This window comes from Dendronephthya gigantea, unplaced genomic scaffold (genome assembly GCF_004324835.1).
Source record: "Dendronephthya gigantea isolate DGI-Jeju-01 unplaced genomic scaffold, DenGig_1.0 000049F, whole genome shotgun sequence".
In the NCBI taxonomy this organism is placed as follows: domain Eukaryota; kingdom Metazoa; phylum Cnidaria; class Anthozoa; order Malacalcyonacea; family Nephtheidae; genus Dendronephthya; species Dendronephthya gigantea.
Window position 1 is genome coordinate 258,531 of NW_021163059.1, and position 14,624 is coordinate 273,154.

A 14,624-nucleotide genomic window follows, 5' to 3' on the forward strand; every position below is an offset into this window, starting at 1 on the left:
ACCTGTCCTAGCCAATTTAGTCAAAACCTGTGGCCCTAAGATTATCAACTAACTAAGAAAATTAACGAGTTGCAGTTGATTTGTTCCAAAATATTTCCAGGTCCCAAGTTACAGAAAGACTTGTTTTACATTTTGGTATGTGTTTGCCAGAATCCTATTGCTCTCATCTGTTACATCTCTGAAATGTATATTCGAATAGAAATCGCTCCTAAAGATCGGTCATATCAACATTTCCTGTAGCATTTGTCAGATGAAAATAAGAGCCTGGAAGAGTGTGAGTTCAACTGTGTGGTGTTTGGAGTAAATTCTTCACCATTTCAAGCTCAGTTCGAAGTATAGTAACATGCAAAATCGTTAGAAGAGATCTATCCAATGGCCGCTAAGACCATTCTAGATTCGACTTACATGGATGATAGTATGGATTCCGTTTCAACAGATGCCTAAGGTATCGAGCTATATCATCAGCTAAGTAGACTGTACGAAAAAGCTAACATATATCCGCGTAAGTGGCTATTGAACTCCACCATGGTATTGGAATAGATTCCAGAAGAAAAATTACCTATGAATGTTCTTTTGAACAAATCGGTCAGTTTACCAACTGTTAAAACTCTTGGACTCCAGTGGTTAGCTGATGTGGACTCATTCACTTTTAACGCAAAATTCTTCAAGAATGATCTTCCACCAAAGAAATGTAATTTCCTGAAAAAAATGCCTTGTTATTTGATCCAATGGGATTTCTTGCGCCATTCGTTAATCAAGGCAAGATAATCCTCCAAGAGATATGGATGCGGGGATTTGAATTGGATGAAGAAGTGGACAACAACTTACTTGCGAAAGCACGAGCATGGTTAAAAGAATTGGACAACATAGAGGATATTCATGCACCAAGATGTCTAGGTCTTACCTAAGAAGAAGTTATTTCCTTTATTTTACAAACCTTCGCCTCCGCCTCCAAGATGCGTATGGAGCGGTGGTTTATGGAAAATATGTCTATCATAGTGGAAAACAATTGTGTTGTCTCATCGCAGCAAAGACCAGAGTCGCCCCTCTAAAAGCAATAAGCACTCCACGCCTTGAGTTGATGGAAGCAATATTTGGTGCCAGGTTGACAGCGTCTATTACTAACCTGCTTACAGAAAAACCTGGTCAGACTGTTTATTGGTCAGACAGTATGAACGTTCTTTGCTGTATTCGCAATCCAAGCAGAAATTACAAGGTGCTTGATGCAAATCGCATGGCCGAAATTCAAACATCTTCCAATCCAAATCAGTGGCAACACATCCCTTTTAAAGAGAATCCAGCAGACCTGCTTTCAAGAAGAGTATCAGCATCCATGAATTCATGGTGGCATGGTCCTTGTTTTCTAGAAAAAAATTAATCTCTGTGGCCCTCCAATCAAATTCCAGTTGAAGGAACTGTAAAATGAAAAGAATCTGATGCAAGTAAAGTAATTCTAGAGAGAGTGATGAAGGCTGTTAGGAAACATTGGCCTTAGGGAGAATTATTGATGTTAATCCAGGAAAAGACGGCCATATACATATTGTCAAGGTGAAGGTTGGTAAGACAGTGTTGACCAGACCAATCACAAAAATTTGCCCTTTAGAATTGTAACTTTAAATATTATGTTGTGTGGTGTTGATCTTCCCCTTAGCTGCCAAACTCTTTGCTTTAAAGCATATGGACTTTATCTTTTTTTCTAAAAGTGGTCTAGCCTTCGGCTGAAAAGGATCAGTAATGCTACTCAAAATCTTTGGGTCATCTTCAACATCGGATTCACTCACTACTTCCTGCTCACTTCCCTGATTAATCATCATTATATATAATACTTCAGACTGATTGCCATTGGAACTGTTACTAACACATAAAATATAATGCCTAAGAAACGAAGAACGACCATCATTCCTTTCATAGCTGGTATCTGCACAGACTACAGAGTTGGGCATTGCTCTTTGTGTGTGCTGCTACAACGCTGTAGAATCTATCAACAACCACTGACTGCAAGTGCCACATCCAAGGAAATGCGTTCTTTTCCAAGAGAGTGGAAAATTTCTTTATTGATGTAAAAAGATGCAAAAAGATTTTCCTCGGGCAACTTTGCCTTGACAGAAATTCTGGATATAAACTCCAGGCTGAACCACTGATCCAAGAATTGATCATCAACAACAGATAAAGACAACAAATTACTCTTTTGAAACTCTTAAATAATATTGCCCTTCAATGTCCACAAACAAGTCAACGCAGTTCCCCAATCCAAACCAACTCTTTTCTCCAATGTGACCTTAAATCTCTTGAAGACAATATCACTATCATGATGGAAAAGCAGCAAAGTGTCATCTTTATCAACGAGAGCACAAACATGAGGAAGGTTGCAGCGGCTTCAAAGAAATTATTGAACTAATTAGCATCATTAGTTTCCCATTCTGTCCTATATTCTCTTTTGGCAACCGGCTTGCCATTCTCAACGTTAAAATCACAAAGATGTCTGTAAGCCTTTTGAAGATCGAAAATTTTATAAAGATCCTTTACAGCATCAGAAATAGCAATGGTATATTTAGATTGCATTGCTGAATTAAGTTTGCTGAATTAAGTTTGGCAGAAATGAGCTAGATTGTCAACGCAATCTTCCCATACGAGCTTAGGTACGAGCTTCCCATATGCATGTTGTCTTCTTTCTATTTCTTATTTCACTAGTGTCACCAGTAACTAACCAGCCTAATTCCAATGGAACACCCTGACAGATTTAAACATTAAAAGATAAAGCATGCTACAGTAGGTTATATGGATTTAGCATCTAGTAGCAAAATAACGTGTAAAATACCTTAAAGATGCCTGGCTTCTGCTATTCCTCCTCCTTAATGTTTAATCTTCCTGCATGAATTGATTGCCAATGATCTTAGCTATGAGAGAATCAAACATGATGGCTGGGCACCTTTCTTAACTTTCCCCAACCCCAGTTTGCATGTCTTCAAAACTTCTGTGACACGAGAGAACCATGAAATCATTTTCCCTGGTCGTAATTTAACGGTTTTGGCTCGAAACATCATCGAAACAATTATGAAATCCTCTCCATGTACCTATATTAACATGTTACAATTTATGTTACATAAATGTATGTTTATACTTCATATTATAATATATTACTAGTTCTAGAGCTAAAAATATTTTTTTACCTGATATTTGGTTTCTTCATCATCATCATTATTATCCTACATCTACTATATGCTTCTATGAGTGCTTCATAACTTTGGTAAATTTTCTGCCACTGATCAAAGGAGGAATTGAAATATCTTGTTGAGAATGTCACTGTCTCCAGTCCTTTTAGATCCAACGAACTAGACAACCCTGTATATTCGACATGACCTTGACCACGGCTAAACATTGTATGAAACCTATTTGCTCTTTTGATCAATCATTTGAGTAATGATGAGGGAGTGGAATCCTCTTCATGCAAATCTGTCATAGCTAGCTTGGAAAAAAATCTTCCGATGCCTCTGTCCTTCCTAGCTGGGCAACCAAGGCTTCTTTAAAGGTGTTGGATTGATAATGTCCATCCGCAGAATGCTAACAATTTGCCTGGCAAGATCATATCCAGTGCCCCCTTCAATACTGTTAGTGACTTGATCAACTGTGTACACAGAAGGAGCATCAAGTGGCATTGCAATTCGTTTTCCTTCCACTGGCAAAAGAACTAGAACTGCATGGTTAGTATCACGATGAGGCATTGATTTATCCACAGCTATGGATATGTGGGGAGGAAGCGATGTGCACTCTACAATCTACAGGCTAAATAATGTTAGGGTCAGAACAGAAAAGAACTTTAGTAATAAAACTTATCCTACCATCCATATCCAATGTTTCGGACATTAATCTCACAAAGAGAAAGAAATCCAATTATCCTCTCATATGACATTCCAGCAGCTTATTTTTTTTTTGTTTTGTCGGGATTCGCTTTAGCCGGCATATAAATCACGTTTTGTTTAGTTTAAATTCACTTTATTTCTGATCACACGCTCACGTTTTTTCCTTCCTCCCATAATTCCATGCCAACTACAAAACTACCAAATATCAACCAAAAGATTACTAGATATGCCAAACTCGCGACACTCTCCCCCTATTTTATACTGTAAGTATTAAATATTATATTCCGTAACGTAAACCTTATCAACTAGAAGTTTATGAATAAATTTACTGTATGGTTCAAGTAGTTAGTTCCTCTTGATTTGCAATCTCTTTTATTCGTTCTCTCGCAACTACGGCTGCTTTTCTAGGAGCAAATTCTCTTGCTCTGGGATTAAGTTCTGCACCTTTCTTTGTATTTTGTGGTATATCACAGGATAATTCCATTGGACATAACTGCTGCACCGCTCTTTCAATAAATGACTTTCCAGCTCTTAGCCTCACTGCACGAACGACGCCGTCTCTCCCTTTAATCAACTTCACTACCACACCTATATTCCATTTTCCTCTATTCCGCTCATCTTATGTTATTAATACCACATCTCCAGGTTTGATAGAAAGTTGCTTGGTCTTATGGTTAAGGTTATGTCTCTCTCTCAAGCCTTTCATGTACTCTCCAGACCATCTACAATGCATTCTTGCACCGCCTTAGATATCTTGCTCTCTTTCTCAGGTTATTATCTTCGATCGATTCGGTATCTTCCTCCGGCAATAGATTCGACTGTTCGAACATCATTGAATTTGGGGTAAGAACGGGTAACTGAATGTCATCTTCGACGTATGACAATGGGCGATTATTTAGTGCGATTTCGACATCGAGTAACAATTCTTCGAATTCGTTCCAGGTTAATTTAGCACGTCCGCTGGACTTATACAAGGCTCGTTTCACTAGCCCCACTAGTCTCTCAAATTGTCCTCCCCACCAGGGAGCTCTGCTCAAATTAAATTGCCATGCTATGTACTGGTGGGCGAGGTAATTTTGAAGCTGCTCGTCCTTCATAATCGCTCTGAGCCACTTCGCTGCAGCTACAAACCCTTTGGCGTTGTCGGAATAGATCTTAGCAGGTCTACCGTGTCTCGCTACAAACCGCTTTAAACTTCTGATGAACCCCTCAGTCGTTTGATCTTTCAAAAGCTCGAGATGATGGCTCGGGTAAGACTACACGCGAACAACAGGATATGTGCTTTGCCATGTTTTGTCGAACTGATCTTGTATTCCATTGGCCCCGCATAATCGACACCGATTACTTGGAAAGGGGTTGAACCAATGGTCCGGTCTGTTGGTAGATTCCCAGGTGGTGGACTGTGGAACGCAGTGGCACGGAATTTCTTGCACCCAAAGCACTTGTTGATAACTTTCTTTGTTAACTGCCTTAATCGTGGGATCCAATAGTCACGTCTAACCAAAGTCATTGTGAGGCCAACTCCCCCGTGCAGAGTCAAGATGTGGGCGTCCTCAACGATCTTCCTAGATAACCTTGCTGCAGGTGGTAAATATAGAGGGAATTCTCCTTGAATGCGACCACGGCACTCGTACAACCCAGCTGGGTTCAGCTGTAGGTTCAGTTTTAACTTATCCTCTTGAAACTCCTCTGTACTGCTGGCGCTGTCTTGGGTTCGTTTGATCCACCACTCAACTTGTTGATGTATATCTTTAGTTGTCAAAGGACCAGTAACTCTAGCTAGTTTCTTCAACTTACAGTTCGTTAAGAACCTTCTAATCCAAGCCATGATACGGACTGCAGACCAAAAACGATGTTCCGACAATAACTTTTCGAACTCATCATTTATCTCTATGGCTGCTGCGAATAATTCTCGGCTCAGTTTCGCTTCTTCGGCAGTCTCTTTGCTTGCCGTAGGAACAATCAACTCCGGCCACTGGTTGGGGTATGGTAGCCATACTGGTCCGTTTAACCAAATCTTAGGGAGATTGCTTCCAAGGCACCCTCTGCTTCCGACGTCAGCTGGATTCTGGTCAGTGGTTACATGTCTCCACTCGATGAACTCCTTCTCGTTTATCTTACGCACTCTGTTAGCCACGAACTGTTTATAAGTTCCACCCCCTTTTATCCAATACAGGGCCACGGTGCTATCTAGCCATCCTGTAACAGACCTCACCGGTTGACCCTCAAGGGCATTCTTTGTATTCTCCGCCAGGTTTGCCGCCATGTGCGCTGAAACAAGCTCTAGCCTCGGATAGACAAGCCTTTCTTCGCTAAACGAGACTTCGCGGTGAGTAGACCCAGGCTAACTCCTGACTCTTGATGAACAACCGCATGAACTGCTGCGGACGTCCCAACTCCACTTGTGTCTCCAAAAACATGTAGATCTATCGCTTTAGTCGGTTCTTGGACTGTTGTGATACTTCGTGGTACCTCCACTCTCTCAGGTAAGCTGTTCTCGAATTTGCACCACTGATCCGCAATGCTTTCCGACACTTTCGCGTCCCAGGGTATATGTTGGTCACAAACTTGCCGATACATCAGCTTTCCTGTAAGTGTTGTGGGTGTCGCTAACCCCAGTGGGTCATATATCGAAGCTAAGAATCGTAACATTTCTCTCTTGGTCGTTTCAAAAATTGGTTGTGGAAAAGTAACAGATAAAGTGTCATCGTTTTTATTCCACGGCAATCCCAGCATTTTGGTTTCTCCTGCTTTGACTCCTAGCTGATCCTTCGCGTAACTCTGCTTCTCATCACCAAGTTCACTGTTCGCTTCTAACACGGACTCATTTGAGTGCCACTTGTGCAACTCAAACTTGGCTTCTTCGAATATTGCTACAGTGTTCTCCTTGAGATCAAGCACTTCGTGTTTTGTGTCTCCCCCCGTGATGACATCATCAACGTATAGACTTTTTCCAATTTCTGCGACTTCATTTGGATATCGTTCCTTTAAACTTTCTAGATGTTGTTTCAGCGTTGCTCCGAGTAGAAACGGTGACTGTACTAACCCAAACAGAGCTCTGGTGAATCTGAGAACTTCTATCTCTGATGTTTTCTCCTTGACCCAGTGGAATCTTAAGACATCTCGATGCTCTGGTCGGATTCTGATCTGGAGAAACGCCTTTTTGAGGTCACCGGCTAATGCAACAGGTTTCAACCGATTTCTCACCAACACATCCCAGAGGATATTTTGCAAGGGCGGCCCTGTCTCTAAACAGTCGTTCAGTGATTGACATTTGTCATTGGCTTTAGCTGACGCATCAAACACGATACGTGTTTTGGTGGATTCTGCTGACTGCCTTATGACAGGCTTATGCGAAGGTAGAATTCTTCCCCGACTGGATCACTGGTTACTCGTTCAACAACACCCTCAGCAATTTGATTTTGAATGATCTCATCATATTCATTCATAAGGTTGGGATCTCTTCGCAGTTTCTTGACTAAATTGTCTAATCGTTTTAAACTGCCATGTTCATTACTCGGAAGGGGACCATGACCCTGTTTCCAAATCAATCCCGTCTCATACCACCCCTCCTCGCTTCGTCTAAGCTGCTCTTTGAAATCATCATACACTAACTGCTGGTCACCTTGTGCTCGATCTTCCAAACCCAGAACATCCAAATTACACAACTGTTCGTAGTCTCCAAACGATGTTCTGGTAAGGTAGGTATTGCTAAGATTCATTTCTTTTCCTGGGGACATCAACGACCAACCAAGTGCTGTCAATTCTGCAACCGGCTCACCAGGATTTCCAATCTTGGGCTTCGTGTCTGTCTTTATGCGAGAGTACTCACTGGCACCCAGGATTAAATGGATTGGTAAAACAGGTTTGCTATCGTTATCATCCATCACCACTCCTTCTAGATGAGGATACTGGTTGATTTTTTCTGCATAACTTGGATTTGGAACTGCCAAGAGAACTCCCTTATCCACTCTACTGACTTCTGCTTCCATGGCAAATTTCCCTGTGACGCTAGAAACATTCACATTATACACTTCGATCTTCTGTACTGTTGAACACATCATCATATCAATTTGTTTATGGTCAGTCCGCGTTGGTCGTTTTGAAAGCCGATCTATAAGAGCTGCGGAAGCATAAGAGCTTCCCGAACCGGTATCAAGCAATGCTCTGACCTTAATTTCATCGACAAGAACCACAACTACTGGATAAATTACTTCACCTTTGACTGAAGCTACCATCATCTGCTCCGTCCCTTTGTTACATATAGATGTGTGATGCCTTTCGCTACATTTTTGGCAAACAGTTTTACTGCGGCACTCTGATGCCCGATGTCTTGTCCCAGTAGAGTTGAAGCATAACTTTTTCGAGCTTAACACCTTTCTCCTCTCAGCTACGCTAGTTACAGTTTTACAGTCAACTGATTTGTGCTGTGTAGACTCACAATAAACACATGGTCTTGGTTTCCATTCACCCTGGTTTGCTTGAAATGATTTATCTTTGGGTAGTTTCGACTTGTATTTTTGATCTTCTGGACCAACCGGGTTACGCTCACACCACTTTCTCAGAGCTTCAATCATTTGACTAAAACCCCAGTCCTGCCAATCGTCGTCTAGCCGTACCAGGTCAGCTCTAATATCAGGTAATTTATCGAGAGTTGCACGAACATAGCCATTAATTTCTCTAATCTTTCCAAGGGTTTCCAATGCCTGAACATTTGTCACCAGGGTCCCATAAAATTCATGTATCCTACCAGGCTGAGAACCCCGCACTGTTTGCAAGGACATAATCTGTTGTACATGAGCATTCGACACTTTGCTTGGTTTTCCATATTTTGTTTTGAGTATATTTTTAGCTCGCTCATAGCCTTCGGATGTAAAAGGAAGACCATCTATACTCGCTCTCACTTTAAGGACTAGAAGCTCTTTTAGGTATGAAAATTTTCCCACCTGTGTTATTTCAGATTTGTCGATTTCCGTTTCGAATTGACTCCAAAATCGTTGCCAATCTAATGGTGTGCCTTGAAACTTGCTTATAACTAACTTGGGTAACTTGACTTTGTTAATGTTTCCTTGGCATGATTTACTTTTGTCCATAAGTTTTTTCTCATACCCATGTTTCATTTGCATTTTTGCTTCCTCGAGTTTTAATTCTTCTTCAAACCGCTGTCTTCGTGTGTTTTCTTCTCTCCATTCATCCTCTTCCATAGCTTTCGCCTTTAACATTTCAACATCACCATGTAACCCCGCCATAGCTTCCTCATACTTCGCAATCTTTCCTTCGATCTCAAGTGTCCATTGTGTAACATCTTCTGGATTTTCACCTTGCTCGATTTTCGCTGTTTGTACTAAGACTTTTTGCTGTGAATATTGTCGATTAACTCGCTAAATACTTTCTCTTGTCGCTCTAAACAATTTAGTTCTTGTTTCTCTTGTATTCTCAGGGTATCACTTCGCGTAAATTCAAGCATACGCAGCTTCGCTTCGATCTTGTTTAACATTTGTTTTACGTCCGCCATCTTGAATTTATAATTTTCGTGTCAATAAAATAAACATACAAATACCGATACATTTCACTCTAAAATACGTTCTCCAGATAGTTCTTGTTTATAAAATCCTGTTCAGGGGTCGCCACTTATGTCGGGATTCGCTTTACCCAGCATATAAATCACGTTTTGTTTAGTTTAAATTCACTTTATTTCTGATCACACGCTCACGTTTTTTCCTTCCTCCCATAATTCCATGCCAACTACAAAACTACCAAATATCAACCAAAAGATTACTAGATATGCCAAACTCGCGACAGTTTTATCTTTTTTGTAATCATGGCCTTCACCCCAGGAACTGTTGCAAGTGGTTTGACTTTGTTAAAAAAATGAGAACTTTCAAAAATTATTCAGATTTCTTTTGGTCAAGTTAGTTTTTCTATTGTTTCTCTATGCCACATCTATTTTTTTTTAACTACATGGTATATACATATGCCTTTTTGGGTGCATCTATGTTGCATTAGGTATAATTCTACTTTAAATACATACATTTTTCTTTTTGGTTTGGATTTCTGAAACTGCTAACAAGAATAGCATTTAACAATGGAACCATCCTCCAAGTTTGCACAACAATATCTGGGTGTTTAAGTGTAAAAGATTGGATGCAGACATTACCCCTGTTACGTCCTCATTAACATGAACTTTCTCACTCAAGGGTCTTAGGTTTTTCTGGAATGGTCATTGATTCAAGCATGAAAATAACACAGTTCATGTCACTTTGCAGATGCTCCACATCTGACTTGGCTGCATTGGTTCATTTTGGTGTGCAGGTTTAACATCAGGAGGCTCATGATCATCTCTAATTTTTTTGCTGGGTTCAGTGTGTTGTTGATCATCCCTTTTTTAATTGCATATAAGAAATTTTTTAGCCTTTTCATGAGTTTTTGGAATAGTGAATTTTGCATAGTTCTTATTTGGCTTATCTTGGTGTTTTTGTTCCCAATGCTGTTTCATGTTGTAGTTACGCCCTCTTGATACTTCACACCCACAATCAAGGCAAATATGTGACTCGGCTTTTTCCTCAGACTGGCTTTCAGCCTTTTCCTTAGACTGGCTTTCAGCCTCAGATGGAACTTAATTTTTTAAATTTTTTTGGCAACTGGTTGTTTGTCACTGAAAGGTGCCTTTCTTTTGAAAGCTGCCAAAGATAAGGTTTCAAATTGCTGAAAATTGTTAGAAATTTGAAAACTAGGGTCCGTTTTCCACAAATAAAACAAATTGTTATACAACTTTGTGTTGTATATCAGTAAATACACCCTAAATTGGTGAAAATTGTTAGAAATTTGAGAACAAGGGTCCATTTTCCACACAATAACACAAACATTATACAACTTTGTGTGGTATATCCGTAAATACACCCTAAATTGCTGAAAATTGTTTGAAATTTAATTACTGGGGTCCATTTTCCACACAATAACCCAAATACTATACAACTTTGTGTTATATATCAGTAAATACACCCCAAATTGCTAAAAATGCTTAAAAATTTGATAACTAGGGTCCGTTTTCCACACAATAACACAAATATTATACAACTTTGTGTGGTATATCAGTAAATACACCCCAATTGCTGAAAAATGTTAGAAATTTGATAACTAGGGTCGGTTTTCCCCACAATAACACAAATATTATAAGACTTTGTGTTGTATATCAGTAAATACACCCCAAATTGCTGACAGTTGTTAGAAATTTGAGAACTAGGGTCCGTTTTCGACACAATAACACAAGTATTATACAACTTTGTGTTGTGTATCAGTAAATACACCCTAAATTGCTGAAAATTTTTTGAAATTTATAACTAGGGTCCGTTTTCCACACAATAACACAAATATTATACAACTTTGTGTTGTATATCAGTAAATACACACCTAAATTGCTGAAAATTGTTTTAAATTTGATAACTAGGGTCCGTTTTCCACACACCAACACAAATATTACACAACCTTGCGTGGTATATCAGTAAATACACCCCAAATCGCTGAGAATTGTTAGAAATTTGAAAACTAGGGTTGGTTTTCCACACAATAACACAGATATTATAACATTTGGTGTTGTATTACAGTAAATACACCCCAAATTGCTAAGAATTGTTAGAAATTTGAAAACTAGGGTCTATTTTCCACTAACACAAATATTATAACAGTTTGTGTGGTATATTAGTAAATACACCCCAAAATTGTTAGAAATTTGAAAACTACAGTCCCCATTTCCAGAGAAGAACACAAATACTATAACACTTTGTGTTGTATATCAGTAAATACACCCTAAGTTGCTGAAAATTGTTAGAAATTTGAAAACTAAGGTCCATTTTCCACATTATAACACAAACATAATACAACTTTGTGTGGTACATCAGTAAATACACCCCAAATTGCTGAAAATTGTTAGAAATGTGAAAACTAGGGTTAATTTTCCCCACAATAACACAAACATTATACAACCTTGTGTCCTATATCACCAAATACACCCCAAATTTCTGACAGTTGTTAGAAATTTGAAAACTAGGGTCCGTTTTCAACACAAGAACATAATGTTTGTTTTGACCAAAGTTACAAATACACACCAATTATTATAACACTTCGTGTTGTATACCAGTAAAAATACCCCAAAGTGCTGAAACTTGTTAGAAATTTGAAAACTAGGCTTCCTTTTCCACACAATAACAAAAATCTTAAAGAAATTTGCGTGGTAAATCCGTAAATACACCCCAAATTGTTGAAAATTGTTAGAAATTTGAAAACTAGGGGTCCGTTTTCCACACAAGAACACAAATATTATAACACTTAGTGTTGTATATCAGTAAATACACCCTAAATTGCTGAAAATTTTTTGAAATTTATAACTAGGGTTCGTTTTCCACACAATAACACAAATATTATAACACTTTGTGTGGTATATTAGTAAAACACCCCAAAATTGTTAGAAATTTGAAAACTACAGTCCCCATTTCCAGACAAGAACACAAATACTATAATGCTTAGTGTTGTATAGCAGTAAATACACCCTAAGTTGCTGAAAATTGTTAGAAATTTGAAAACTAAGGTCCATTTTCCACATTTTAACACAAACATTATACAACTTTGTGTGGCACATCAGTAAATACACCCCAAATTGCTGAAAATTGTTAGAAATGTGAAAACTAGGGTTAATTTTCCCCACAATAACACAAACATTATACAACCTTGTGTCCTATATCACCAAATACACCCCAAATTTCTGACAGTTGTTAGAAATTTGAAAACTAGGGTCCATTTTCCTTACAATAACACAAACATTATACAACTTTGTGTGGTATATCAGTGAATACACCCTAAATTGCTGAAAATTGTTTGAAATTTGATAACTAGGGTCCATTTCCCCACAAAACACAAATATTTTACAACCTTGTGTGGTATATCAGAAAATACACCCCAAATTGCTGAGAATTGTTAGAAATTTGAAAACTAGGGTCGGTTTTCCATACAATATCACAGATATTATAAAACTTTATGTGGTATATCAGTAAACATACCCAAATTGCTGAAAGGTGTTAGAAATTTAAAAACTAGGGTCCATTTTCCACACAATAACAAAAACGTTATACAAATTTGTGTGGTATATCAGTAAATACACCCCAAATTGCTGAAACTTGTCAGAAATTTGAAAACTAGAGTCCATTTTCCACACAATAACACAAACATTATACAACTTTGTGTGGTATATCAGTAAAAACACCCCAAATTGCTGAAAATTGTTAGAAATTTGAAAACTAGGGTGCGTTTTCCACACAAGAACAAAAATATTATAACACTTTGTGTTGTATATCAGTAAATACATCCCAAATTGCTGAAAATTGTTAGAAATTTGAAAACTAGGGCCCGTTTTCCAGACAATAACACAAATATTATAAAACTTTGTGTTGTATATTAGTAAATACACCATAAATTGCTGAAAATTGTTTGAAATTTCAAAAATAAAGTCCATTTTCCACAGAATAACACAAACATTGTACAACTTTGTGTGGTATATCAGTAAATACACCCCAAATTGCTGAAAATTGTTAAAAAATTTAAAACTAGGGTTATTTTTCCCCAGAATAACACAAACATTCTACAACTTTGTGTGCTATATCACTAAATACACCTCAAATTTCTGACAGTTGTTAGAATTTTGAAATCTAGGGACCGTTTTCCAGACAATAACATTTGTTGTGACCGAAGTTACAAATACACACCATATATAATAACACTTTGTGTCGTATATCAGTAAATACACCACAAATTGCTGAAAATTGTTAGAATTTTGAAAACTAGGGTCCATTTTCCACACAATAACACAAACACTATACAACTTTGTGTGGTATATCAGTAAATACACCGCAAATTGCTGAAAATAGTTAGAAATTTGAAAACTACGGTCCATTTTCCACACGATAACACAAATATTATAACACTTTGTGTTGTATATTAGTAAATACACCCCAAATTGCTGAGAATTGTTAGAAATTTGAAAACTAGAGTCAATTTTCCACACAAAAACACAAACATTATAACACTTTGTGTAGTATATCAGTACAACATGGTCTCTTCCTTGGATTTATAATAATTATAAAATTGTCTTCGCCTTCGATTTACAATTATGCTTAATTGTAGAGCACTGATTGCTCTCCCCAGCCTTATTCTCGGTGCGTGTGTGAGCCAAGGATAAAAGCAATATGGCGGAAAGCAAGAGTGGCCGAAAGAAGATATCGTTGGCTGAGCACATGGCTTGCCTGGCAGAAATGGTGCAAGAGAACAGCCAGAAGAAAAAGAAACCTGTTCAGGTTGTTTTCAAGAGACACCCATCTACAGGAATGCGGATCCACACGTCTAAATACAGACCTTGAAGAAAAAATATAAGACCTAAGGCTACGGCTACAGGAAAGCGACCAGCATGCCTGTCTCCTGAAAGAACATTGGAAGAACGCGAGTTGTCCGGTGTGTATTCACTTATTTTTCACTGTAAGACTAACTAAATTTACCGGCTATTTTTCAATCAAATAACTACTCAGTATTTTAGTGAAATTACAAATTTATATGCCTACAATTAGCACAATACTTTTCATGATTTCATGTGCATGTTTTAAATTTGATGTATATATATTTTGTGTAAATGCTGCATTTCTCATTGAGTCTCTTATTTTAATACATTTTAGAGTTTCTAACATTCTCTAAAACTGTATTCCTTATTTTTGACAGTGTCTA

The 14,624-nt window shown here is 38.1% G+C and overlaps 2 protein-coding genes across 2 annotated transcripts; both read right to left on the reverse strand.

The window, feature by feature from the left end:
• Positions 1-4,582: 4,582 nt before the first annotated feature.
• Positions 4,583-6,126, reverse strand: LOC114528319. The gene is made up of 2 exons (XM_028549948.1): positions 5,206-6,126; positions 4,583-5,116 (listed from the first exon to the last, which is right to left on the reverse strand). Exons 1-2 carry the CDS (start codon positions 6,124-6,126, stop codon positions 4,583-4,585), a joined length of 1,455 nt encoding a protein of 484 aa, XP_028405749.1.
• Positions 6,127-6,143: 17 nt separating this feature from the next.
• LOC114528320 lies at positions 6,144-9,375 on the reverse strand. Its single transcript, XM_028549949.1, has 3 exons — positions 9,367-9,375; positions 7,253-9,217; positions 6,144-7,208 (listed from the first exon to the last, which is right to left on the reverse strand). The coding sequence occupies exons 1-3, from the start codon at positions 9,373-9,375 to the stop codon at positions 6,144-6,146; spliced, it is 3,039 nt and encodes a 1,012-aa protein (XP_028405750.1).
• Between the last annotated feature and the right edge of the window lie 5,249 nt (positions 9,376-14,624).

Excerpts from the sequence above, each read along its gene's own strand:
- LOC114528320 (XM_028549949.1), bottom strand. Across the intron at positions 7,209-7,252 it reads CTGAGGGTGTTGTTGAACGA|CCTGTCATAAGGCAGTCAGC; the intron begins GTAACCAGTGAT and ends CCTTCGCATAAG.
- LOC114528319 (XM_028549948.1), bottom strand. The coding sequence starts at position 6,126 with ATGGCGGCAAACCTGGCGGAGAATACAAAGAATGCCCTTGAGGGTCAA. Across the intron at positions 5,117-5,205 it reads TTGGTTCAACCCCTTTCCAA|TCTTACCCGAGCCATCATCT; the intron begins GTAATCGGTGTC and ends GTTCGCGTGTAG.